The following is a 25379-nucleotide window of genomic DNA, read 5'->3' as shown; positions in this document are numbered from 1 at the left end:
CGATGTGTCGATATCGATGTGTATTACTACCGATGTATCGATATATCGGTGTATTACTATCGATGTATCGATATATCGATGTGTATTACTATCTATGTGTCGTTATCGATGTGTATTACTATCAATGTATTGATATCGATGTGTATTACTATCGATGTGTCGATATCAATGTGTATTACTATCAATGTATCAATATCGATGTATCGATGTGTATTACTATGGATGTGTCGATATCGGTGTATTACTATCAATATCGTGCATGCTACTATCAATACTTCTTCAAATACAACTGCTTTTACTCACACTTGTGCATGCTATCAATACACCATTATCAGAGGGCACTTAGAAGTATTGGAGGGATGTGAGAAAACCATTTTTGCTATTGTTGTTGAAAAATAAGCTGTTCATTACATGCGTAACGGAAGAGAAACAGTTAAGGAGATTGTGTTGAGCTGTCCAAGTGAAAGACCCCAAGCTCCTCAGATATTCAACATTAACCTAAATAACGGAGGACGACCAACAGACTATGGATACGCAACACAGATGTTGGTACAAGAAAACAATGGGCCGATGCTTTGCTGAGGACGGTGTGTCATCAATGGCGAGATGATGAGGTCTTCTGATATTCTGGTGGGCAGTATACACATGGACAGACAGAAAAATCGAGGAGGAGGGAATAAATAGCATAAAAGTGCCCAGTAAAAAGAGTTCCACAGCTAAACAGGATGGAAAGATGAAAGATGTGATAAAACAAGGATGAAAGTCCCCTAGTGGTGATTATAACTGATAGCCAAGGCTCAGCATTTTCGTTTTTACCGATTTTCACCGAAAAATACCCAGATTTTTTAAAAGGAGCAGATCGCTTTAAACTTATTTTCACCCGGATTTTATGTTTCCACAGATCCAAAAGTTGTTCCTGTTCATGTGAGGTTATGTAACAGTGTCCTCTTGTGCCGAAATTCGGCATGCTGGATGGCTTTGAAAAATAAAAACCGAAAACGCTGAGCCTTGCAGGTGGCTGATAACTGACTCTGTGTGTGCGTGTGTGTGTGTGTGTGTGTGTGTGTGTGTGTGAATACTTTGGTCTGTCCCTATTCGGATCAGGACTGCTGATCATATGCTGGCTCCAGTCTATGTCAAAGCATCACCACATCATTATTGCCATTTATCATTTCAGATTAATAAAAAAAAAAAATCACAGGAGATTCGGGTGTTTTTTTATATTCAGACTAGACCTCTGTGATGGTTTTGCTCCTCTCTGGCTGGAAACATCGACTTCGGGACTAAATGGTTGGAACGAGGCACCCAGTTCAAGTTTAGGATAAAATGAGATAAATGCATACTCTCGTTTAGGCACCATGTAACCTTGTCTCCCTCAAAGTGGAGGTGAAGGGAGGGGTTCTGGTTAGGGCAGGGTTGAAGTTCGAATACGTGTGGGATGCAAAACCAACAGGGCAGTATTTTAGGGATGAGGGTCTCCGAAATGATGCTATTTATACTAGATTACAGCATGCACCTAAGGCTGCAAGTGGGCTCCTCTGGTTTTCCCTTGCCAGAAGCATTGATTTGAAAACACGTCCAATCAAAAACAAAAACACCAACATAGAGTTACTGTAAACCTATGTAAGCACCGGGTGCCTCCGCTGCAGTGTTTTGAATATGGGGTTGGAATTACAGCCCTTGCTGTGGTGTGTGATTAGGGCCTTTACGTTAGCATGTTAGTCGGGAACCAAGCTCTGGATGGCATGGCTGCTAATTGAAATGACATGTCTGCAAGAAGCAGTGTTAACACAGTCCTGAAGTGGTTTTCCACCAGCCACTGATGACACTTTCTCTCTCTCTCTCTCTCTCTCTCTCTCTCTCTGTCTCTCCTTCTGTCTCTCTCGCCCTCTCATTATCACTTTCTCTTCATCTGTTGGTCAGTCTTCATCTATTCTCTCCCTTTCCTATGTGTTATTTTCACCATATATATGGGCAGCATGGCTCAGGAGGTAGAGCGGGTGGTCTAGTAATCAGAAGGTTGCTGGTTCGATCCTAACCGCTCCTGATGAGCAGGTTGGCACCTTGCCTCTACCATCAGTGTGTGAATGGGTGAATGTGAGGTGTACAATGTAAAGCACTTTGAGTAGTCGATAGACTAGAAAAGCGCTGCATAAGTGCAGTCCATTTATTTACATATCAAATATCCAAAGTTCCTCGCAGTATTTTATGCATATTTTTTTTAAATTTTCATATAATTAGTGATACTTACTTCAATCAGATATGGCAATGAGAGCTTATTTATGGTCCTACATCAGCACTGGAATGACTTCAGTGTCAGCGGTACAAGACCGACCCATCCATAGGTGCAGGTGGTCTATCTGTGCCGGAGTCCCTTCTCTGTTTTAACACAGATAGCAAAACTGCTGTTGGTGAACAACAATCTGACACAGTCACAACTGAGGTTCAGGAAGTGTTAGTTAAAAGTACCTGCCATAATGTCCCCTGATAGCATCAAGTGCACGTCGCAGTGTCATGAATGCCAGGGTTGATAAATTAAGGCAATTACATTTTGACAGTAAGAGTGCAAAGTTTGGACAAAGGAAAGTATAGATCCGACATCACATCTGCAGGCCTGTGTGAGCTATTTTGCATGCATGCTCACGTGCATTCACATGTGCACGTGCAAACATATGCACACACACACACACACACACAAACACTTCCCAGAATGACATTTACGTCACATAGCTGATTGATGGCCTCGCCCTGTCTCGTAACTACTATTCTATTGCCCGAGCACCGTTTTCCATGAGAGCACTGTCTAGTCGAGTGCTGCTGCAGAAGTCAGTACTGTAAGTCCACATATACTCCTAAACTGCACTGATGCATGCACTTTGGTTCAAGTTGTCAGCTGAGTGACCACATTGTCAGTGTCCCCACTTCAGCGGTTGAGAGAAAAGTTAAAAGAGTCCTCTGTGTGGATATGTATCACCCAAATACCACGGGGGGGGGGGGGGGGATACTTGCATACCACCTACATACCACCTACATGACACCTACATAACAGTGGAGCACCTATATACCACCTCCATGGCACTAGAGCACATGTATTGCAGGGACTGGAATATGCTCATCGAAAGTTTTTAAAGCCAAACAGCAAGTTGCCATCCTCCATCGGAAACCAGTCCGGGTTTACTTTTCAGCAGTTGTGCAGCTTTTCCACAACAGACTAGCGACCGACTACCCCACGACAACAGACCAAGCAAAACCCGTCTCTCTCTCCACTTGAAGCAAGTCCCTTCAGACGGACTCAACGTTTTGCACATCAGCTACACTTCATTTGCAGACGATAAAAAGAAAGACCACCGGGCACGACACTCTTATAACAAAGACCACGTTCAGAGGTGGGTCGTATCAGCCATTTCCCCCCCATAACTCCGCTAAGATTATCATTTGAATTTGGTAAAGACGACATTATATTCCTGCAAAAAGGAAAAGTAAACAGCCGTGGTGATTGGGGGTGGAAGATGGTGAGTTCTGACGTAATTCTAAAATAACTGCATTTTCATGTCGAATAAGAAAGTTGTTTTTTTTTAACATCTGAAGTCATGGTCATCGGTGTAAAGTTATCTTAAGACGACCTCAACAAAGGAAACAGCACATACGGGACACAGAGGACCACTGCGGAGTCTGGATGTGGAAAGTCACCGCGCCGCTCTGTAATCTGCAACCCTGCCTGCCATGCAGGCACGCGCGCGCGCACACACACACACACTGCAGCCTGCCATGCATGCACGCGCACGCGCGCGCACACAGACACACACACTGCAGCACCCTTTACAACAAACCATAGGCACAATACAAACGTATAAATATCCGCAACGCGGTGGAAACCTGACAGAAAACACAGGACACGGACACGAGTTTTATGAGAGTCTGAGCATTTGGTCCGGAAGATGTCGAAACTTTACGCTCCAAAAACACTTTGAGACAAACTTGACAGGAGAGGCTAAAAGGTGTCATTGTTCATGAAGTCAGAAAACATCCACTTACCAGCGAGACGCTTCCTCACACCATTTGTTTGGAGGCGGCTACAGAATATTCCAGTGAGAGTCCTTCTTTTCTTTTGTTGTTGTCACAAAGGTGGACGACCGAATCCAAACCTTTCTCTTTCTCTCTCACTCTTGTACTGTCCGTCAGTTGCCTTCACCAGCTCTCACTGGGCTGATGTAAGACACCCTTGCAAATAGGAAAAAAGAGAGGGAGAGGAGTGAGAGAGAGAGCAAGAGAGAGAGAGAGAGAGAGAGAGAGCAACAGAGAGCGAGTGAGAGAGCGAGCAACAGAGAGGAAGAGAGAGAGCGAGAGCAAGTGAGAGAGAGAGAGAGAGAGCAAGTGAGAGAGAGAAAGAGAGAGAGAGCAAGAGAGCGAGAGACAGAGTAAAAGAGAGCGAGAGAGAGAAAACTTCACATTCTGGGGATTCTTGGGCGCATGCCAAAGTCCCAGAATTCCACACATAAGGTTTCAATTAAGGCAGAATCCAGCGCCCAATCAGAAAGCTTTTTTCTCCCCCTTGAAAGAAACCTTTCTTTTGACAGCTGAAGGCTGAAGCGAACACTATTCAAGATAAAGTTTCCATTGTTTCGTTATGGATGTGTAGGTGGCTGTTTTGCCTACATTTCTCGGACTCAAATAACCAGAAAAAGAAAAACCGTGCATGATAAACAATGTGAACCAGTACCGGAACGTGATTAAAAAAAAAAATCACTCATCCAAAGGTTGTGGTTGCACGTTTAAAAAGTTGACCTGTGTGTTAAAAGTCGTCCACACTAACTCGTGTGTGTGTGTGTGTGTGTGTGTGACAACAGCCTTGATGGCCAAAGCAGATGCATGTACAGTATGAGTCAAGTGTAAGAGAGGTCATCTTCTCATGACATCACCATCCAACCAGCGTTGTACTGCTGATGTGGACCAAATCATTTTACCAGACAAAGGGAATCAAGGAAGGATCGTGAAAGTCTGGTTCATCGTGTGACATTATGATCGGACTTTCAATTGCTTTTCGAATCCCCCCCCCCAACTTGGAAAAATGTAGCATTGCCAAATGAGGAAAACATACCGTCCTGAACGTCCCGTGTGATGTCCTCATGCTTTACACAGGAGATTGCCCCAAAGGAATGTATTGCATATGAATGGAATACAACTTCATTGTCCACCTGCCTGGAAACGTTGCCTTAAGCTGCCTGATGTCAATATCGGGTTCAAAATATTTCCAACTTCGAATCTGTAGCATCAGTCTGTTGTGGTTATTATTCGAAAATGGAAATTGGACAGTGGACATTCATTGTGCATCACAATATGAAGTATCTAGAACATCCATCCATCCATTATCCAAGCTGCTTGTCCTGCTCTCAGGGTCCCGGGGGGATGCTGGAGCCTATCCCAGCAGTCACTGGGTGGCAGGCTGGGAGATACCATGGACAGGCCGCCAGTCCATCACAGGACTGAATTGTTTTAAATTTTTCTATTGTAGGGGCACCCGGGTGGCATGGCAGTCTATTCCATTGCTTACCAACACGGGGCTCGCCGGTTTGAATCCCCATGTTGTGTCGGGTGTCCCTACAGACACAATTGGCTGTGTCTGCGGGTGGGAAGCCGGATGTGGGTATGTGTCCTGGCCAGTGCACTAGCACCTCCTCTAGTCGGTCGGGGCGCCTGTTCGGGGACGGGGAGGGAACAGCGTGATCCTCCTACGCGCTACGTCCCCCTGGTGAAACTCCTCATTGTCAGGTGAAAAGAAGCGGCTGGCGACTCCACATGTATCAGAGGAGGCATGTGGTAGTCTGCAGCCCTCCCCGGATCGGAGGAGGGGGTGGAGCAGTGACCAGGATGGCTCGGAAGAGTGGGGTAATTGGCCAAGTACAATTGGAAGAAAAAAAGGGGGGGGTTCTATTGTAGTGAAATTGCTACGTTGTTGCTTTTTTTGATTGTGTCACACAAGTTCATGTTTATTTTACTAATGTTTACGGTTTATTGAAAAGGTAACATTAAACTAATAAGAGAGAAAAGTTGCTGCTTAGCCATGGCTCTGGGTGACGGTGGGAATGGGGGGGGGGATGCGGCATGAAATCAAAAAATAAGAACTGGACATTCAATGAATCCATTAGCCTTTGACTCAGACAGTAGATACAGGCTTTGAAAAACTGAGCTCAGCTAATTTGACTAATTAACTGTATCTAGAACAATGAAAAAATAATAATGTCCGGGCTATAAAAGTCCCGTTTGTTAGGTGAATACACACATTTTGTTTTCCCGCACCAAGTTGACTACTCTGCAGTCTCTCGCACCATAATGCAATTATGGAGGAGGAGAGAGAGACATAGCAGCGAGTCACATGAAGACTCTGCGGAGCCACAAGGCAGATTTCCTGAATAGTTGCAGCAGTGCAGCATGCTCTGGCTGGCCCATCTTAAACATAAACCATGTGCCGGAAACTCTGATTCAAGCCACCGGGAGCTCGAAAGCAAAAAAAAAAACAAAAACCACCACGTAGGCACGCGCCAGTTAAACTCATATACATACACACCAAAATGTAATCGGTCAGAAAAACACCGTTACTCTTCCCCAGAGACAAGTGTTTGTACACACATGACCCAACTAATAACACAAATATCTATTTGGCATGCATGTACAAATGTACACTTGTGTGCAGAGACAGATGACTCGGACAGCAGCCATTCCAAATCGGAAATTTCTTTAATAAAAGACAATAGAAAAGAAATCATAGTTTGTCTTAAAGCTGAACAGTAGCTTGTTGTAAATGATTACAAGCAGAAAGAAGCATATACCATAAATATCCCCTGCCCAAAGTATATCATGTATCTCCATTACATTAGAAAAAAAAAACCACTTTCCTGATAATTTGATGAGAGTTTGCATGTTGTTCCTACATTATATCTACAAATCACTTGGCAAAATGAATCTCTGCCTAAACTGCATCCATCGGTCCATTTAAAAAATAAGTCTTGTGAGCAAAATGAGTAGCTGCATATGAAGACTTCTTCATCCAATCAATTTAACAGGGATTTCGTCCTTCATCTCATGCTGTGTTCATGTGCTCTTCAAAACAAATTTGAAGTATTGAATACAAGCAAGCGAGCCAAAATGTAAACAGTAAACTTCAGCTCATTCATCGATTGATTGACTGATTCATTCATTCAGGCTGGACATAAGAGCCTCCGCTCCATCGAACATAGAGAACAAGTGGACACGACATTATTGCACAGCGATGATATCACAGTTTGGAGAGAGAGAGACAAAAAGGAGGATGAACTTTGGACTGTTTCTGTCTCTCTCTCCGTCTTCCTCTTTTTACCTTCCTTCCTTTCTACACTCCGTTCTTCACTAACTCGTGAACTCCGTTCTGGTCAATCATCAGAGTGGGCCGAAACTCTCGTCCCTTCACCATCTCGTCAAGACCCTTAAAGAAAAAAAAAAGGGAAACAAAGGAATATAAACTTTGCACAGCTTTTATTTGTGCATTATCATTTTTTGAGGGGGTAGGGGTCACATTGTTTTTTGCATTATATATATCCGAACCGCTTATCCTGCGCTCTCTCTCTCTCTCTCTCTCTCTCTCTCTCTCTCTCTCTCTCTCTCTCTCTCTCTCTCTCTCTCTCTCTCTCTCTCTCTCTCTCTCTCTCTCTCTCTCTCTCTCTCTCTCTCTCTCTCTCTCTCTCTCTCTCTCTCTCTCTCTCTCTCTCTCTCTCTCTCTCTCTCTCTCTCTCTCTCTCTCTCTCTCTCTCTCTCTATATATATATATAAAAAATTTTTAACCCCCTTCTTTCTCCCAATTGTACCCGTCCAATTACACCACTCTTTCGAGCCATCCCGGTCGCTGCTCCACCCCCTCTGCCAATCCGGGGAGGGCTGCAGACTACCTAACATGTCTCCTCCGATACATGTGCATTTGCCAGCCGCTTTTCACCTGACAGTGAGGAGTTTCACCAGGGGAACATGGCACATGGGAGGATCATGCTATTCCCCCTCCCCACTGAACCGGCGCCCCAACCAACCAGAGGCGGCGCTAGTGCAGCGACCAGGACACATACCCACATCCAGCTTCCCACCCACAGACACAACCAATTGCATCTGTAGGGATGCCTGACCAAGCCGGAGGTAACACGGGAATTCGAACCGGCGATCCTCATTATTATATATCTTTAATGCACATCCAGCTACTTATTTCCACCTGACGAGGCTCTATTGAGCCAAATATAGACATGCGGGGTGAGAAAAAAAACATCTGGAACTTCCATTCCAGAGGTGAAGCACCATCTGCATACCTCTCCTCCGTAGGACACCAGTGGGGAGATCTCACATTTGATTGGCAGGTCAGTTCCATCCTTCAAGCTGTGGGGGGAAGAGACACAAGCTCAGGGAAGGAATAGGGAAAGAGACGCCAGGATGAGTAATTCTCTCTGACGGAAAGACGTTGGGGGAGAACAGTTGAGAGAAGCAGCTGTAAATCCTTGAACCAGCTGTTCTTCCACTGTCGCTAGTGATTAGAAGTCAACAGCGAAGCATTAGGGCATCATCATTCCCAGACATGACATGTGATTAGCCTCCCCATTATCTGACCCACAGAGACTTTAAAGAAGACAACAGGTGAATGAGAGGTAATTTGGCCATGGCTTCCCCTAGTTCTTTGACAAAACTAGGAGCCTTTTTACACCATATTGTCATCGCTCGCCAAGTAAATTGTTTCTACATACTGATTTCAGACAACGTTAAAAATCCATCAACTGACTGCCAGATGTACGGCTGAACAAATGAGCCAGCACACAACTCTTTTATATTAATAGTTGAGAGTGAAAGAAATCTTTTTTTTTTTTGGATTTTTTTCCCCCCTTTTTCTCCCCAATAGTACTTGGCCAATTACCCCACTCTTCTGAGCCATCCCAATCAGTGCTCCACCTCCTCTGCCGATCCAGAGAGGGCTGCAGACTACCACATGCCTCTTCCGATACATGTGGAGTCGCCAACTGCTTCTTTTCACCCGACAGTGAGCAGTTTCACCAGGGGGACGTAGCGTGTGGGAGGATCATGCTATTCCCCCCCAGTCCCCCCCCCCGAACAGGCGCCCCGACCAACCAGAGGAGGCGCTAGTGCAGTGACCAGGACACATACCCACATCCGGCTTCCCACCCGCAGACACAGCCAATTGTGTCTGTAGGGATGCCCGACCAAGCCGGAGGTAACACAGGGATTTGAACCAGCGATCCCCGTGTTGGTAGGCAACGGAATAGACCGCTACGCTACTCGGATGCGCGAAAGAAATCTTGAGGAACTGAGGCAGAGAATGATGAGATTTAGTAGATGTTATTGTGCCTTTTAAAGGGTATTGACAACAGGCTCATTTTAAGTCTCTTAGACAAGTCTTGATACATAGGTGAATTTAAATTAGAATCAAAAGTGAACAGGCAAGAAATAGATCTGTAAAGATGAGTTGTCGTCCTCGTCGTCACTATTGCGCAGACAAAATCAACAACAACGCATCATCATCCTTTTGCAAAGCTGTCATTGATCGCAAAAAAAGCATGTCTTGTGCCCATTACCTAGCATGCAATACATTCCGTGGATTAGTAGAAACCGTCTGGGGAGGAGGTGGTTGGCCAACAGGTCAGCACTGTAGGACCTCTGACCTGGACTCGGAACAGTTATCAGGACTATATCTCCCAATAGTCTAAAACCGCGATCCTCGATGGCATTTCCCTTATTTGCACCGACTGAAAACTAGAAAAGGCCTGGCGTTTGCCATTTGGCCATTGGGACTCCTCAGTCCAGCGCCAATAAAGAGGAAGGGGAAGAGAGGAAAGGAGGCAGCAGTAGACTATTGGTGCAAGTGAGCAACAGCGAGAGAAAGCCAAATCCCCATCACCATGCACTCAGAGGGATAGTTACTTTATGTTGACATCATCTGTGACACTGCCTGCTGCTCCGTCTCTGGAAACATTACAGAGGGACACACAGGGGCAAAACCAAAGTGTGAGAGAGGGGAAAGTGAGAGTGTGTGATGCTAAAAAAGTACATTATCCATTATATATTTACATATATCTAAAGTAAAGCCACAAAAGGTGTGCAGACAAAGTGTGAAGTGTTGGAAGGCCATGATAGTGTGGAACCAGTATGAACAAAAACACCCCCCACCCAAAAAAGGTACACCATTTTGCACGTCTTAGGTGTGCGTGCGTGCGTGTGTGTGTGTTTGTTCATGCTACAGCAATGTGTGCCTGTTGCATCGCATTGTATTACAAACAAAATAATGCCTTTTAGTCTACTGGCTGTGGACAGCTCACCTGGGTATGGCAGGCACATGTGTCCCATTCTCGTCGACGAAGTGGCCCCCTGCGTTGAGGACCCAGCGGTGGTGCAGTGACATGAGGGCATGTTTGGCTGTGGTGGGCGTGTCCTTGCCATCTTGGCTGTCTGCATTCTTGAGCGGGGAGAACTCGTCTTCCCTCAGCACCTCATACACAACAAATGTCCTGTTGGACACACACACACACACACACACACACACACACACACACACACACACACACACACACACACACACACACACACACACAGCCCGATGAGTGTGTGCAACCCACAAATAGACAAAAACACTTTTTGGGGGGGGGGGATCCCCCTCCCCCTTTTTCTGCCCAATTGTATTCCGCCAATTAATTACCCCACTCTTCCGAGCTGTCCCGGTTGCTGCTCCACCCCCTCTGCCGATCCGGGGAGGGCTGCAGACAACCGCATGCTTCCTCCGATACATGTGGAGTCACCAGCCGCTTCTTTTCACCTGACAGTGAGGAGTTTTGCCAGCGGAACGTAGCACGTGGGAGGATCACACTATTCCCCCCAGTTCTCCCTCCCCCCGATCAGGTGCCCTGACCAACCAGAGGAGGCGCTAGTGCGGCGACCAGGACACATACCCACATCCAGCTCCCCACTTGCAGACACAGCCAATTGTGTCCGCAGGGACACCCCATCAAGCTGGAGGTAACACAGGGATTCGAACCGACGATCCCCGTGTTGGTAGGCAACGGAATAGACCGCCAGGCCACCCGGACGCCCCCACACCCCAAAAAAACACTTTTTGTACTAGCAAAACACTGATGTTGGTAGAGGGGTTGGTATGACGACATTGTTTTCACTGTAATCTGCTTTTTTAGGAATAGCAGTGTGCATACATCATCCTCCGCCAGTTTAAAATGCACTGAATAAACCCTGACAGGAGCTGGCCATGTCTGCTGTGTTTCTAACATCGTTCAGAACAGGAATCCTTTCATTCGATGTCAAGTTCAAATAGCGGCAGCCTGACAGAGCTGATGTCACAGTCACAGCTGATGTCACAGTCCACCTCTGAACGAGGTGGACTGAAGGAACAGCTCATAAACCTCCGTCCACCTGCAGAGAACTTGGCGTGACCCATGGATCCATGGTAGGGCTGGCTCTGGTAGAAATAAGGCTAAGACAAAGACTTGGGTATAGCTGTGAAAATATGTCAGATCCCCACAAGAGAGCCCTGTCAGTAGGAATCTACACGAACCAATTGCCTTTCAAAAAGGGGAAACAAATATAAATTCATCCTCCACAATTGTGCAAGCACCTCTAAGGGAATTGGAGGAAGGATTTTTTTTCCCACCCATTTCTATAGCCTTTGTTGTTTTATTGTTGAGATCCCACACTGAAGAAAATTTTCTATCTATGTGAGACATAATTTTTTTTTCTGATCTAGAGGCTGTCTGCTTAATGCAGTTAAGCGGGAGGCCCTGCATGGAAAAATCACTGCAGCTCACTTGGCAAACTGGAAGATGTCAAAGACAAATTTTTCCATTTTAATTCCGTTGGGTTTGTCTGGTTTGATCAGCTGTCCCTGTGAGTCCACATGAGGGATCTTCTTCCGGGCCACATGGTGCTGCAGCTCAGGCTCATGTTTCCTGAGAGAGAGACAGAGACAGAGAGACAGACACAGAGAGTGAGAGAGAGAGACAGACAGACAGACAGAGGGCGAGAGACAGACAGATGGATACCGTGAGATACAGAGAGACACTGACAAAGACAGAGTGAGAGAGAGACAGACAGTGACACAGAGAGACTGACAGAGAGTGAGAGAGACAGAGAGAGAGTGAGAGATAGAGGGCAAGAGAGAGAGACAGAGCGTGAGAGAGAGAGACAGACAGAGCAAGAGCGAGAGAGAGAGAGACAGACAGACAGAGAGCAAGAAAGAAACACAGGCAGAGAGAGAGAGAGACAGAGAGAGAGAGAGAGAGAGAGAGAGAGAGAGAGAGATGTACATTTCGGGTACATTTATAATCACTCATCCCTTTACAGTTAACTGGAAACATAAAGCAACATAAAAAGCTTTCAGAAGGATTTCGAGGGGAAAAGAAGCAAAGAGTGTGTTGAAGGCTAAAGAGTTTGTAGATGAGTTGTGTGCTGGACGTACTGCACTATGTCTTTGAGGAAGGGCAGGGTGAAGAAGTGATTGGCCACATTTCCTGCATTGAACATCAGTCGTCCATCAGCGCTGCGTTTTTCGGCAGTCGGCAGAGTGATCTCACTGTACTCAACCACCTGGTAACGCCCGTCCACCTTGCAAACAACACCCACTGCCTCCGTCGGGTTGGTTTTCTCCACCACCTGAAACAGATGTAATACATAAGAAGAGTTTTGGTACAATGAAACTACAACACCTGTTGAACCAGGCCCCTAGCTACCATGAAAAAGGTGCTCAAATGTTTGAAAAAATAAAAAATAATTGAAAGTTACAATACCAAAGATGTACATGCAAACAATTCCTTTTGATGCTTTTCCATCCATCCATTACCTGAACCGCTTTTCCTGCTCTCAGGGTCGCGGGGATGCTGGAGCCTATCCCAGCAGTCATTGGGCGACAGGCGGGGAGACACCCTGGACAGGCCGCCAGGCCATCACACAGGGCCCACACACACACACATTCATACCTAGGGGCAATTTGGTATGGCCGATTCACCTGACCAAACGTCTTTGGACTGTGGAAGGAAACTGGAGCACCTGGAGGAAACCCACGCAGACACGGGGAGAACATGCAAATTCCACACAGAGGACGACCCGGAACGACCCCCAAGGTTGGACTACCCTGGGGCTCGAACCCGGGACCTTCTTGCTGTGAGGTAACCACTGTGCCACTATGCCGCCACACTTTTCCATTGCTGGCCTATTTAAGACAATAGGCACCCCATGAAGATCCAAACCATGAATGCATTTGTAACCATGTTTTGTTATTAGGTGTTAGGCAAGTTGCTGGCATAATGGCGCTGGTGAGGTTTAATTTCAACTGGATCCAAAAACGCAACTGCAATAACAAATTACCACCATAGATGTCAGTATTTCAACAAAACACCAAGATTGTAACTTTAAACAATTTTGATACAATATCTGTGTACCATGCATCAATATGATACACAGAAGAGATTCCTAACATCTGAGTTTCACATCGCTTTCTGGCTCACAGAGGCACTACATCGAGCACCACTTGTATGTGACATACACTCACCGGCCACTTTATTAGGCACACCTGACCAAATGCTCGTTAACGCAAATTTCTAATCAGCCAATCACATGGCAGCAACTCAATGCATTTAGGCATGTAGACATGGTCAAGACGATCTGCTGCAGTTCAAACCGAGCATCAGAATGGGGAAGAAAGGTGATTCAAGTGACTTTGAACGTGGCATGGTTGTTGGTGCCAGACGGGCTGGTCTGAGTATTTCAGAAACTGCTGATCTACTGGGATTTTCACGCACAACCATCTCTAGGGTTTACAGAGAATGGTCCGAAAAAGAGAAAATATCCAGTGAGCGGCAGTTCTGTGGGCGAAAATGCCTTGTTGATGCCAGAGGTCAGAGGAGAATGGCCAGACTGGTTCGAGCTGATAGAAAGGCAACAGTAACTCAAATAACCACTCATTACAACTGAGGTATGCAGAAGAGCATCTCTGAACGCACAACACGTTGAACCTTGAGGCAGATGGGCTACAGCAGCAGAAGACCACACCGGGTGCCACTCCTGTCAGCTAAGAACAGGAAACTGAGGCTACAATTCGCACAGGCTCACCAAAATTGGACAATAGAAGATTGGAAAAACGTTGCCTGGTCTGATGAGTCTCGATTTCTGCTGCGACATTCGGATGGTAGGGTCAGAATTTGGCGTCAACAACATGAAAGCATGGATCCATCCTGCCTTGTATCAACGGTTCAGGCTGCTGGTGGTGGTGTAATGGTGTGGGGGATATTTTCTTGGCACACTTTGGGCCCCTTAGTACCAATTGAGCATCATGTCAACGCCACAGCCTACCTGAGTATTGTTGCTGACCATGTCCATCCCTTTATGACCACAGTGTTCCCATCTTGTGATGGCTACTTCCAGCAGGATAACGCGCCATGTCATAAGGCTCGAATCATCTCAGACTGGTTTCTTGAACATGACAATGAGTTCACTGTACTCAAATGGCCTCCACAGTCACCAGATCTCAATCCAATAGAGCACCTTTGGGATGTGGTGGACCGGGAGATTCGCATCATGGATGTGCAGCCGACAAATCTGCAGCAACTGCGTGATGCTATCATGTCAATATGGACCAAACTCTCTGAGGAATGTTTCCAGTACCTTGTTGAATCTATGCCACGAAGGATTAAGGCAGTTCTGAAGGCAAAAGGGGGTCCAACCCGGTACTAGCAAGGTGTACCTAATAAAGTGGCCGGTGAGTGTACATTAGTAAAGGACTTTTTTTGAAGAAAAAATTTTTTCCTTAAACTTGTGTTTATACCTTTAGACAGTTATTTCTGTGACAATGTGTATGACAAATATCTTTTTATGATTCAGGGAAGCATGACGACAATGATTTTGCAAAAACTGTGAAATAGCACCAGTATCCTGTGACTGTCCAACATGGAGAGACACAAAGAAAGTAATGGACCTTTCCAAGTAAACACTGCTGACACATAAGAAAAGCTGAAATTCATTCTTTTTTTTTGGGGGGGGGGGATTTTTTCCCCCTTTTTCTCCCCAGTTGTATCCATCCAATCACCCCATCTTTCCGAGCCATCCCGGTCGCTGCTCCAACCCCTCTGCCGATCCGGGGAGGGCTGCAGACTACCACGTGCCTCCTCCGATACATGTGGAGTCGCCATAATTTTTTCTACATACTAATTTCAAACGTTAAAAAAATCCATCAACAGACAATGTCAGATGTACAGCTGAACAAATGAGCCAGCACGCAACTCTTTTCTATTAACAGTTGAGAGTGAAAGAAACCCCTCCCCCCCCCCTTTTTCTCCCCGATTGTACTTGGCCCATTACCCCTCTCTTCCAAGCCGTCCCGGTTGCTGCTCCACCCCCTCTGCCGAGCCGGGGAGGGCTGCAGTCTACCACATGCCTCCTCAGATACATGTGGAGTCGCCAGCCGCTTCTTTTCATCTGACAATGAGGAGTTTCGCCAGGGGGACGTAGCACGTGGGAGGATCACGCTATTCCCCCAAGCCCCCCACCCCCAAAAAGGCACCCCGACCAACCAGAGGAGGCGCTAGTGCAGCAACCAGGACACATACCTACATCTGGCTTCCCACCCGCAGACACAGCCGATTGGGTCTGTATGGACGCCAGACCAAGCCGGAGGTAACACGGGGATTTGAACTGGTGATCCCCGTGTTGGTAGGCAACGGAATAGACCACCACGCCATCCAGACGCCCTTGATTCATTCTTTAAAAAAGGCTTCTGGCAATGGCCCCCAATTCTTAATAAAGAAAATCGACCGTGAAATGTTCTGAATGTTTGAATGAGGGGGCACCGAGTCAGAACGATAACCACGTGGTCCACCTGTTATTCATTACCACAATACATGAATGTAGGTGCATTTAAAAGGGCTTTACAACCGAACAAACATATTTCTAATCAGATCATACTCGTTATGTGGAAGCATAAAAATTAGCTAATAAAAGATGTTCTTGCGTTTACTGCACTTTAAATATCCAGCAAGTAAAGTCTGCAACAAATGAAGAAAAAAAACCCTCTCCCCATCTGTTGGTTGCTAATGATAGAGTAGTCGTGATGAAGGGGTTGGTGGGGGGGGGGGAATGGGAAAGTGGCTTGGGGGAAGAAGCCACATGAACTGCAGAGAGGCTCAGTAATTTATGATGGGAGGGCGGGTCTCGGCTCTCCTCTGATCCTACCATGCCATCTCTGCTCCACCAGACCACTCGTGATGTCGAGTGGGTTGTAGAATGTTTTTCAGTTCCATGCAGTTAAATACTTAATTTCACTTTAACTCTGTAGCAGCTGGAAAATATAACATATACGGTGTGCTAATATTTGCTTCAGTGCGGTAGGGGCAAAGAACTGGGCACGCCTTTTCAAGGTTATTCTGGAGATGCTTTGTCACTTCAGGTTCATGTCCATATTGCACAAGCTTCAAATTGTGTGCGGGCGTCCGGGTTAGCGTGGTGGTCTATTCCGTTGCCTACCAACACGGGGATCGCTAGTTCGAATCCCCTTGTTACCTCCAGCTTGGTCGGATGTCCCTAAAGGCACAATTGGCCATGTCTGTAGGTGGGAAGCCAGATGTAGGTATGTGTCCTGGTCGCTGCACTTGCGCCTCCTCTGGTCAGTCGGGGAATAGTGTGATCCTCCCACGTGCTACGTCCTCCTGGTGAAACTCCTCACTGTCAGGTGAAAAGAAGTGGCTGGCGACTCCACATGTATCGGAGGAGGCATGTGGTAGTCTGCAGCCCTCCCCGGATCAGCAGAGGGGGTGGAGCAGCGACCGGGATGGCTCGGATGAGTGGGGTAATTGGCCGGATTCAATTGGGGAGAAAAAGGGGCAAAAATCACCTCATGTTGATGGACCATCTGTGTCATGCAGAGTCACTGGAACTGTATGTGTTGTCATTAACTTTATTCTATCAACTAATATTGTTATTCACATTATTTTTTTTAATCTCATTCCTTAACATTGTCTTTCATCATCATAACTGTGCTTTAACAACACGTCAAATGTCATGCCAATAAAGCCTACTGAAATCGAAAAATGAAATTGTGTGTGTGTGTGTGCGCGTGTGTGTGTGTGTGCTTGTGTAGAGACCCAAAACAGTCTCCATGCTATTCTGAAGCGTATTTAAAAAAAAAAATCCGCCCTCAAATTGGAGGCTTTAATTAAAATGGAAAACTAGCTTAATTGTTAAATATCTGCCTTGCCACAGGAGTTTAAGATGTGTCAGAAATGCAATTTATTTGCTGCGAGGAACCAGTTCAGTTTCCTGTTTAACCACACTATAATGTACATACACTGTATAATACTCTGTTTATATTTTTACCTCATTTGTATTTACTCATTCCCACTCCCATAGCTTTGTCTTATATACATTTATTATAAGCATTTATTATATACATTTATTTATTATATACGTTTATTTATCTATTATATATGCTTGTTTGTTTGTTATATACATTGTCATTCTATACATTTATTTATTATATACATTTGCATTATGGTATGGATTTACATACTTATATATCCATCCATCCATTTGCTGAACCGCTTATCCTGTTCTCAGGGTCGCATTATTCATTACATACTTCATTTATCGACGTTCCATATGACCTCTGTACACTCGTATACATTACACCTTGCACTTTACTGTACGATTCTGCACTTTCTGGTTAGATGCCAAACTGCATTTCATTGTCTTAGCGCTTGTACTCTGTGCAGTGACAATAAAATTGAATCTAATCTAATCTTCTTTTGTCCCTGAATTAATAGTTCACTCTGTCCAAAGCAACTGTCTGAAACCAGAGGGAAACTATACATCAGGCACATGCTATGTGATACCGCAGGGGAAAGTGCGCCTACATTCTCTGGTCGATGTGTGGTTGTCCACACATCGACCAGGCCACAACAGGCCGAAGAAAAAGATTCCTTGCAGGGATTTTAAGTGGCAAACAAAACACACACATCCTGTGTCTCATACAGCCAAGTCTCTGCTTCTCACAGTATGTCAAAAAGTATGTCAAGTATGTCAAAATAAAGTATAAAAATATGTCGGGATAAAATCGTTTAAAGGGTGAATACTTAAAATCATGCCACTCTTGAAGGGAAACCATCTTTAAACGCTACATGCAGTAAGGAACTGAGCACAGCGCCGGGAAACTTCAGAAAAACAGCCTACATCCCCATCCAGTGGTGTATTGTAGAAAGCATAGTTGTCTGAAATGTGAGAGCCAACTGACCCCACCTTTTAAACACCCAGTTATCAAAAACAAGATCCGTCATTCTTAAGGACCTCGTGGAACTTTAAAAAAGTACACAGAACAGACCAGATCAGACTCAGTAGGCATGGCTAGACTGACTGTGTTTCAGTCACTTGTACATACTGCATATATATATATAATCCAGTGATTCAAGAGACATGTCTCATAAAAAAATTACTTGAAACACTGGATTATTTTGCTCCTTATTTGTTGAGCACTGGGATCATACTCTTTTTTTGCACTTTCATAATTTAAAATGATGGGGAACGGAAAGCCCCTTATCCAGTCCCCCCCCCCCCCAATTGTACTTGGCCAATTACCCCACTTTTCCAAGCCATCCCGGTCGCTGCTATGGAACCCTGCATCCAGACCAGTCTCTGTGGGGCTCTTTAGTGGGTGTCGGAAGAAGTGGAGACAATTGCTCACTCAATATATATATATATATATATATTAACCCCCCTTTTTTTCTCCCCAATTGTACCCGTCCAATTACACCACTCTTCTGAGCCGTCCCGGTCGCTGCTCCACCCCCTCTGCCGATCCGGGGAGGGCTGCAGACTACCACATGCCTCCTCCAATACATGTGGAGCCGCCAGCCACTTCTTTTCACCTGACAGTGGGGAGTTTCATCAGGGGATGTAGCACATGGGAGGATCACGCTATTCCCCCCAGTCCCCCCTCCCCCCTGAACAGGTGCCCCGACTGACCAGAGGAGGCGCTACTGCAGCGACCAGGAAACACACCCGCATCCGGCTACCCACCCGGGGACGCCTAACCAAGCCGGAGGTAACACGGGGATTTGAACTGGTGAGCCCCGTGTTGGTAGGCAATGGAATAGACCGCTACGCCAACTGGACGCCCAACCCCTTACTCTGTTTAATAAATGTCAATCTTTTTGCACGTTCACATTCTTGCAAAAAAACCCAAAACATCATTACTTCCTGGTCTGGTGAAATACAGCTCTGGGTGTCGACATTACATGTGAACAAGATTAAGATATCATCGCCAAATCAATTTATGACCCAACCGCTAGGCCAGGCCCTTTTACTGCAGCTGAAACCACTGATTAATTTCAGGTTAATAAAATGTGGCATGCAGTGGGGAAGAAGGTGGGGGGTTTCTGCACATTCATGGAAGTGATTCTTAAACTTCAAGACACCAAAGAAATTTAACAATAATTAAGTCTCAAAAAGTAAAATATGAATTGTCCTACAAGTATATTGGTCTTTTAGGCTCGTATGGTTGATTACTCACCACTAGGGCAGCACAATAAAAGAAAACAAAATCTATTTTGAAAACAGTTTAAAAATTGAAGCCTAAAGTTGGCTGCCTGGCACATAAAAGTCTTCAAAGTAAGGCAATTAGACCTGTGGCAACCTTAATTTGCTTAAAATTATTAACTTTTCCTGGCATGATCTTAGAACATTTTCCAAGGGTGCTGGAAGTCCCCTTAAGCAGAGAAGAAAGAGAGAAGAGGGGCAAAATAAGAAGCAAAGGAGAAGAGTTGCGAGACTGGCTAACCTTAGCTCCACAATCCGCTCCCTTCTGCACACAGAAACCAATAAAGGCTGGGTCAGCTACTTTCACCAGGACATTGTCAACACAGTAGACATGGATGAACTTGATCCCCCTCTTCTCCATGTCATCCACAATCCCCTCGTTCCCCAGCGCCCTGTACAGGCCCCCATTACCGTCTGTTAAACACGCACACAGACAGACACACGAACACACAAGCAATTGTGCACACAGACAAACAAAATGAATCCATGAATTCAACAATGCAAGAAAGGTGGAAAAACTCAAATGTCCTGAGCAAACTTACCAGGCGCCATGGAGAGTTTGCCTTTGCCCTCCAGAATGATTTTGCCGCTGAAGTCCATGGCAGGTAGCATGCCTTGCTGAAAGAAGATGACGTTGTTCTTGTCCAAGCCAAAATAGTTATGACGTGAGAAGAACTCCTTAGTCATGCCCATTGTCCTACCACTGGTCATGATATACCTACAGGGAATTCAGGAGGACTTTGTTAACAATTCATCCATTTCCGTTGTCTACCAACACAGGGACCGACGGTTCGAATCCCTGTGTTACCTCCGACTTGGTCGGGTGTCCCTTCAGACACAATTGGCCGTGTCTGCGGGTGGGAAGGCGGATGTGGGTGTGTCGTGGTTGCTGCACTAGCACCTCCTCTGGCCAGTCAGGGCGCCTGTTCAGGTGGAGGGGGGACCGAGGGGAATAGCGTGATCCTCCCAAACGCTACGTCCCCCTGGCGAAACTCCTCACTGTCTGGTGAAAAGAAGCAGCAGTGACTCCACATGTATCGGAGGAGACATGTGGTAGTCTGCTGTGGTCTGAATAATACATGCCAGCATGCAGTAATGACATCACCAAACCCACTGAGATATGAAAAACAATCAGACATAAAATAAACAACTATTTCCTTATGTAATCTGGCATCTAATATTCTAGTTATTATTACATACATTTGTTTTGTTTGTTTGTTGTGTTTTGATATTTTTGTGAGTGATATATGCAAGTACTAGAAGCTGCTGTAAACTGGAGTCAAATTCCTTGTACGCATAAGCACACTTGGACAATAAAGTTGATTCTGATCATCAGTTTGACTTTTGCAACAATTATATCTCCAGAAAATGTCAGCACCACTCCTCTGCCTTCCTGGCACCTGTTATCACGTATGTCTTTAAATGGTTTTAACAGGCCCTTAGATCTTCTCCATGGAGAACTTTAATCCCCTTCAAGGTGAACAACTTCCTTGATGGATAATTTTCTGATAGTGAAAACAATTTGAACCGGCTAATAATCACAAAGACAAAACTGGGACACAGCAATTATATGGCTCATTAAAAATCAGTGAAGGTTCGATGGATTTGATCCCTTTACTCCACCCCCATCCCCACCCCCCAATAAAGTATGCCAACAGATTCTGCTGACGAGTATTTCTACTTAAAATATTTTAGCGAAGGCTACCTGAGCTACCCTCCCCAAAGTAACGTGGAAAACCTCACCAGGGAATGAGGCACTTGGTTGTGTGCGTCTGCTCAGCCAGCTGTTCCAGCTTCAGAATTCGCTCAGCCTGGATCTGAAAGAGGGTTTTATGTGACGGTAGTCCCACGTCGTACATGCCTTTGGGGTAAGAGACCCCCAATCTAGTTCCCTGTCCCCCTGCCAACAGCAGGACCGCCACTTTACTCTGACCAATGCAGTGCAGACCTAAGGGGGCACACAGCAAGAGACTGGATTACAACAAGCATTAACGTCATGATTTGACTGTTTTAAAATGCATGTTGTGACATACTACTTTTTATGAATATAGAAATGAGATAGAGATCTACATATGATTAAGTTAAATTCTTCTGCTGACACTAACGTCATCAGAAGAAACCATCATGTAAACCTAATAGCACATTATCTAACCCTAACCACAATATATTCTAATTGTTCTCACAAAGATAATCAAAAACGAACCTCAGCAACATATTTATAAAATAGCATCACCACAGTATCCATGACTTTTCCTACACGAGTTTGACAATACAGCATGATAAATTATCATGAGTAATGATGACTTTGTGTAATGAAATCTAATAGTCCAGCTGTTTAACTACCTGATTATAGTGTATCGTGGTTTATCTTACATTAACTGCTGCTACGTGACTCAAAGCACAACATTTTCTCTGTGTGAAAAAGCCTTCAGACATGTCAGTGGCCATGGGTGTGTCTGCCAGACTTTGACTGGCCCCCAATCCCAGTCACTCAAATGCACTCACACAGGGCTGAGTGACCTCATGAATGAGGGTCATGCAAAGCCCCCATTTACATCAGGCCCAAACCAGAACCAGATGCTCTCTTGCCTCACTCTACACGGCCATCTTCCCTCGGGGTAGAACTTCTCGAGTGGACTCACTAAATAGACAGAGGTCCCACTGCAGGGGGGATTGTGCAAAGCATAATGAGTACCAATAGTTGAGTTACTCATACTGCAAAACTGGTGTAGGAGGAGAAGTCTGAATCGCTTGTGTGTTTGTGCAACACATAGCAGGCAAAATTGGAAACTCTCAGTAGTCTATAACTACGATACATATATCATTAACATGCTCAATAACCCATTGCATAAGGTTTTGTTGGATACGTGCTTTTGCCTTGGTTACTTCTTGAAATCAAATTCTTTAAGAAAAAAAAATACTAAACAGATTGCCAGTAGTATTGTAGCCCCCTTGACTGGGGCGTCAATCATATCTTATGTTTCATGTCTGTAGACACAGAGACAAAACCTGGGGTTAGTTTTCAAAAGGCTAGAGGAAATTGTCTTGGACAGTGTTGCTTATCAACTGGTTAACAGTGTATAACATAAAATTATAATTAATACGATTAGAAAGAAGAAAGCCACTTTATTTTTGTCATTGTACAGGTTACAGCGAAATGTGTTCTCTGCATTCAACCCATCCTATTGTATAGGAGCAGGGGGCAGCTGCACCGCCCGGGGACCAACTCCAGTTCTTCTTTCCATTGCCTTGCTCAGAGGCACAGACAATTAACTCTAACATGCATGTCTTTTTGATGGTGGGAGGAAACCGGAGCACCCAGAGGAAACCCACATAGACACGGGGAGAACATGCAAACTCCACACAGAAAGGACCTGGGACGGCCTGGGGTTCGAACCCAGGACCTTCTTGCTGTGAGGCAACAGTGTTGACCCAATGGCGGTTTACACCCAAGAGTGCAAAAAAAACCAAACACCTGGCCTTTCTGTGTAACTTCTTTTTGGCATCTAGTACACTGGTCAAACAAGTTTTTAGAACTCACCCTTGACCTCCCAGTCTTTGAGGTTGTCCCTGTCTCTCGTCACGCTGCCCAAAACTTCTCTGGGTACCGGCTCCATACGGGCGTCCATCTTCTCCTTACTGTTGCTGGACATCTCCATGGCATTCTTGAAAAATCCATTGATCTCCTTGAAGTCCATTGCTTCCAGGTCAAGGGTCAAACTTGCCTGCTCCTCAGGGCTCAGCGCTGTCCAGAACTGCAGGAGGTGAGATTGGCCGGCTTCGGCTAACCTCTGGGCAAGTTTGCTGGTTTTGGGATCCATGATTACACTTCCGGGTGTTATGGTATCGCAAAGAAAACCAAATACACTTTATAAAAGCACAAATAAAAAAAATCCGATTAGTGTTAGCTCATCTGGTGAGTCAATAATAGCTTTGCAACATGACAGCATTCGCAGTATCAATGGGAATTTCTAGCAGACACATTGAGAGCCTGAGATGTGTGTAAGGCTTACACAGCCACCGAAATACAAACCAGTAACTAAAGGGCAAATTAACCTACGACCATCGGTTTGCTCACGGAGTTGCACAGACTGATGTGCTGTCAAACGTCACTGGGACATCTGATAATAGCCCATTGTTTAAATCAATCAGAATGTTTAGGACTTGCCTTTACTGGCTGACTTTTGAGACTAGCCAACAAAATATCCGCTGCGGTCCATTACCAGGAAACGCGACCGGATTCGGATGACACGGGACGCAGGTTTACTATCACGGGATGCCATTACTATTAAGCCCCTGTCGATTCTCAAAAAATAAAATCGTACAATCTATTATAAAACGTGTATGTTTGGCGATGCCGCTAACTACTATCTTCTTGCAAAAGCAGGGCATGGGTTGCACTCGGTACTAACGACCAAGGCCGATATACCCACTTTATGTCCCTAGCTAACGCCGGAAGGAATAGGTTTAAACTCCGTGGCTTTCTCAACGCATATAAACGCAGCGGATCGGGGCTCACCTGGGGAACAGACGGCTCCTTTGACCATTTAACACTGGCGTTACGTGGAAGTAACTTGCGGGGCGTTACGACTCCACCGCCCATCCGCTCAGCTGACCGCACGTCACGTTGACGTGCGTGGCTTGGGGGACGGCCCACCACTAGGAGACTTCTGTCCACAACCCCCCCTTTGCCAAATCACTCCGGAACTCTAAATGTGATATTGGTTGGAAGTCAGTCTGGAATTTCAGTAAGAAATATTATGTCATCAACAAAGTCAGAGAAGTTTCATTTAAGGTTATACATCGGATTTATCCTGTAAACTAGATGTTTTCAAGATTCAGAGACGACATTGATAGAAGGTGTGTTCTTTGCAAGAACGACATTGAGACTATTTGTCATTTATTTTATGAATGCATGTGTATGAAGTTATTTTGGTTAGACAGAGTACTTCTTTAAGAGATTGCCTGGTTCAACTACTCGATTGGAAAAACGAGATATGTTCATCTCGAATCTCATTTTGTTGTATGGAAACTATTATATTCACAAGTGCAAGTGGTCCAAAAGAAATCCACACATAGAACAATTTAAAATAGAATTTAGATATTATATGGACGCATTACATGGTTTGAAGAATAGTAAAGCAATAAAAACTGTAGACGTTTGTAAAGCCTTAAATGTATGTTTAGTGCCTTGTTGATTGTTGTATGATACCCCGTGTTGTTGTCTTGTTATTTTTTTCATGTTCTGTTTCTTTTTGTGAAATTGATCTGTACATGAATGAAAAATGCAATAAAAAGGCCCCCCACTGCGACATTCTCTCTGTAACCACGTGACTTGCCGGGACTTCCGTCACGTGGTTTCTGAGAAAACGTCTAAGGCGACTGGCGTCCGTGAGACTGAACGTTGACTTTTTTTCCCGCTTCCGTGTCAGTAACTTACGGAGCCCCTAAGGGGACATGGGCGAATTTTCCTTTTGTTAACTATCTCGTGATGAGATAGTTAACAAAAGGAAAATCCGCCCATGTCCCCCTAGGGGCTCTGTATATACCAAAGCAATGGGGAAATAAAACATTTCACAAACCCATCGAACTCTACATACTCAAAGAGGACAAGAATCAAAAATGACAACACAGGTAGACAAAACAGAAAATAATGAGGTAACCTGTAGGCCTTGGCATGGCTTCCAGCCTCTGGCCCCCCACCAAATCAAAGAAATCAAACAATAAAATACAGATATACCACACACAGTACACTGTTTAACCAGAATCCAACATTACCC

General features: G+C 45.2%; 1 protein-coding gene across 2 annotated transcripts; it reads right to left on the bottom strand.

Annotated features, from left to right (window-relative positions):
- Positions 1-6722: 6722 nt before the first annotated feature.
- uap1 (UDP-N-acetylglucosamine pyrophosphorylase 1) lies at positions 6723-24203 on the bottom strand. Of its 2 annotated transcripts, none has more exons than XM_056275973.1 (11): positions 24119-24203; positions 23141-23466; positions 21343-21547; positions 20142-20317; positions 19841-20013; positions 12482-12675; positions 11832-11972; positions 10338-10526; positions 9943-9984; positions 8325-8391; positions 6723-7459 (listed from the first exon to the last, which is right to left on the bottom strand). In XM_056275973.1, exons 2-11 carry the CDS (start codon positions 23418-23420, stop codon positions 7367-7369), a joined length of 1560 nt encoding a protein of 519 aa, XP_056131948.1. In that variant the 5' UTR covers positions 23421-23466; positions 24119-24203; the 3' UTR covers positions 6723-7366. The 2 variants fall into 2 exon arrangements, with proteins under 2 accessions (XP_056131948.1, XP_056131949.1); XM_056275974.1 differs by lacking the exon at positions 24119-24203 and adding an exon at positions 23768-23788.
- Positions 24204-25379: the final 1176 nt, after the last annotated feature.

The sequence above is a fragment of the Lampris incognitus genome, chromosome 3 (genome assembly GCF_029633865.1).
Source record: "Lampris incognitus isolate fLamInc1 chromosome 3, fLamInc1.hap2, whole genome shotgun sequence".
NCBI lineage: Eukaryota > Metazoa > Chordata > Actinopteri > Lampriformes > Lampridae > Lampris > Lampris incognitus.
This window is presented reverse-complemented; position numbering and strand designations above follow the sequence as displayed.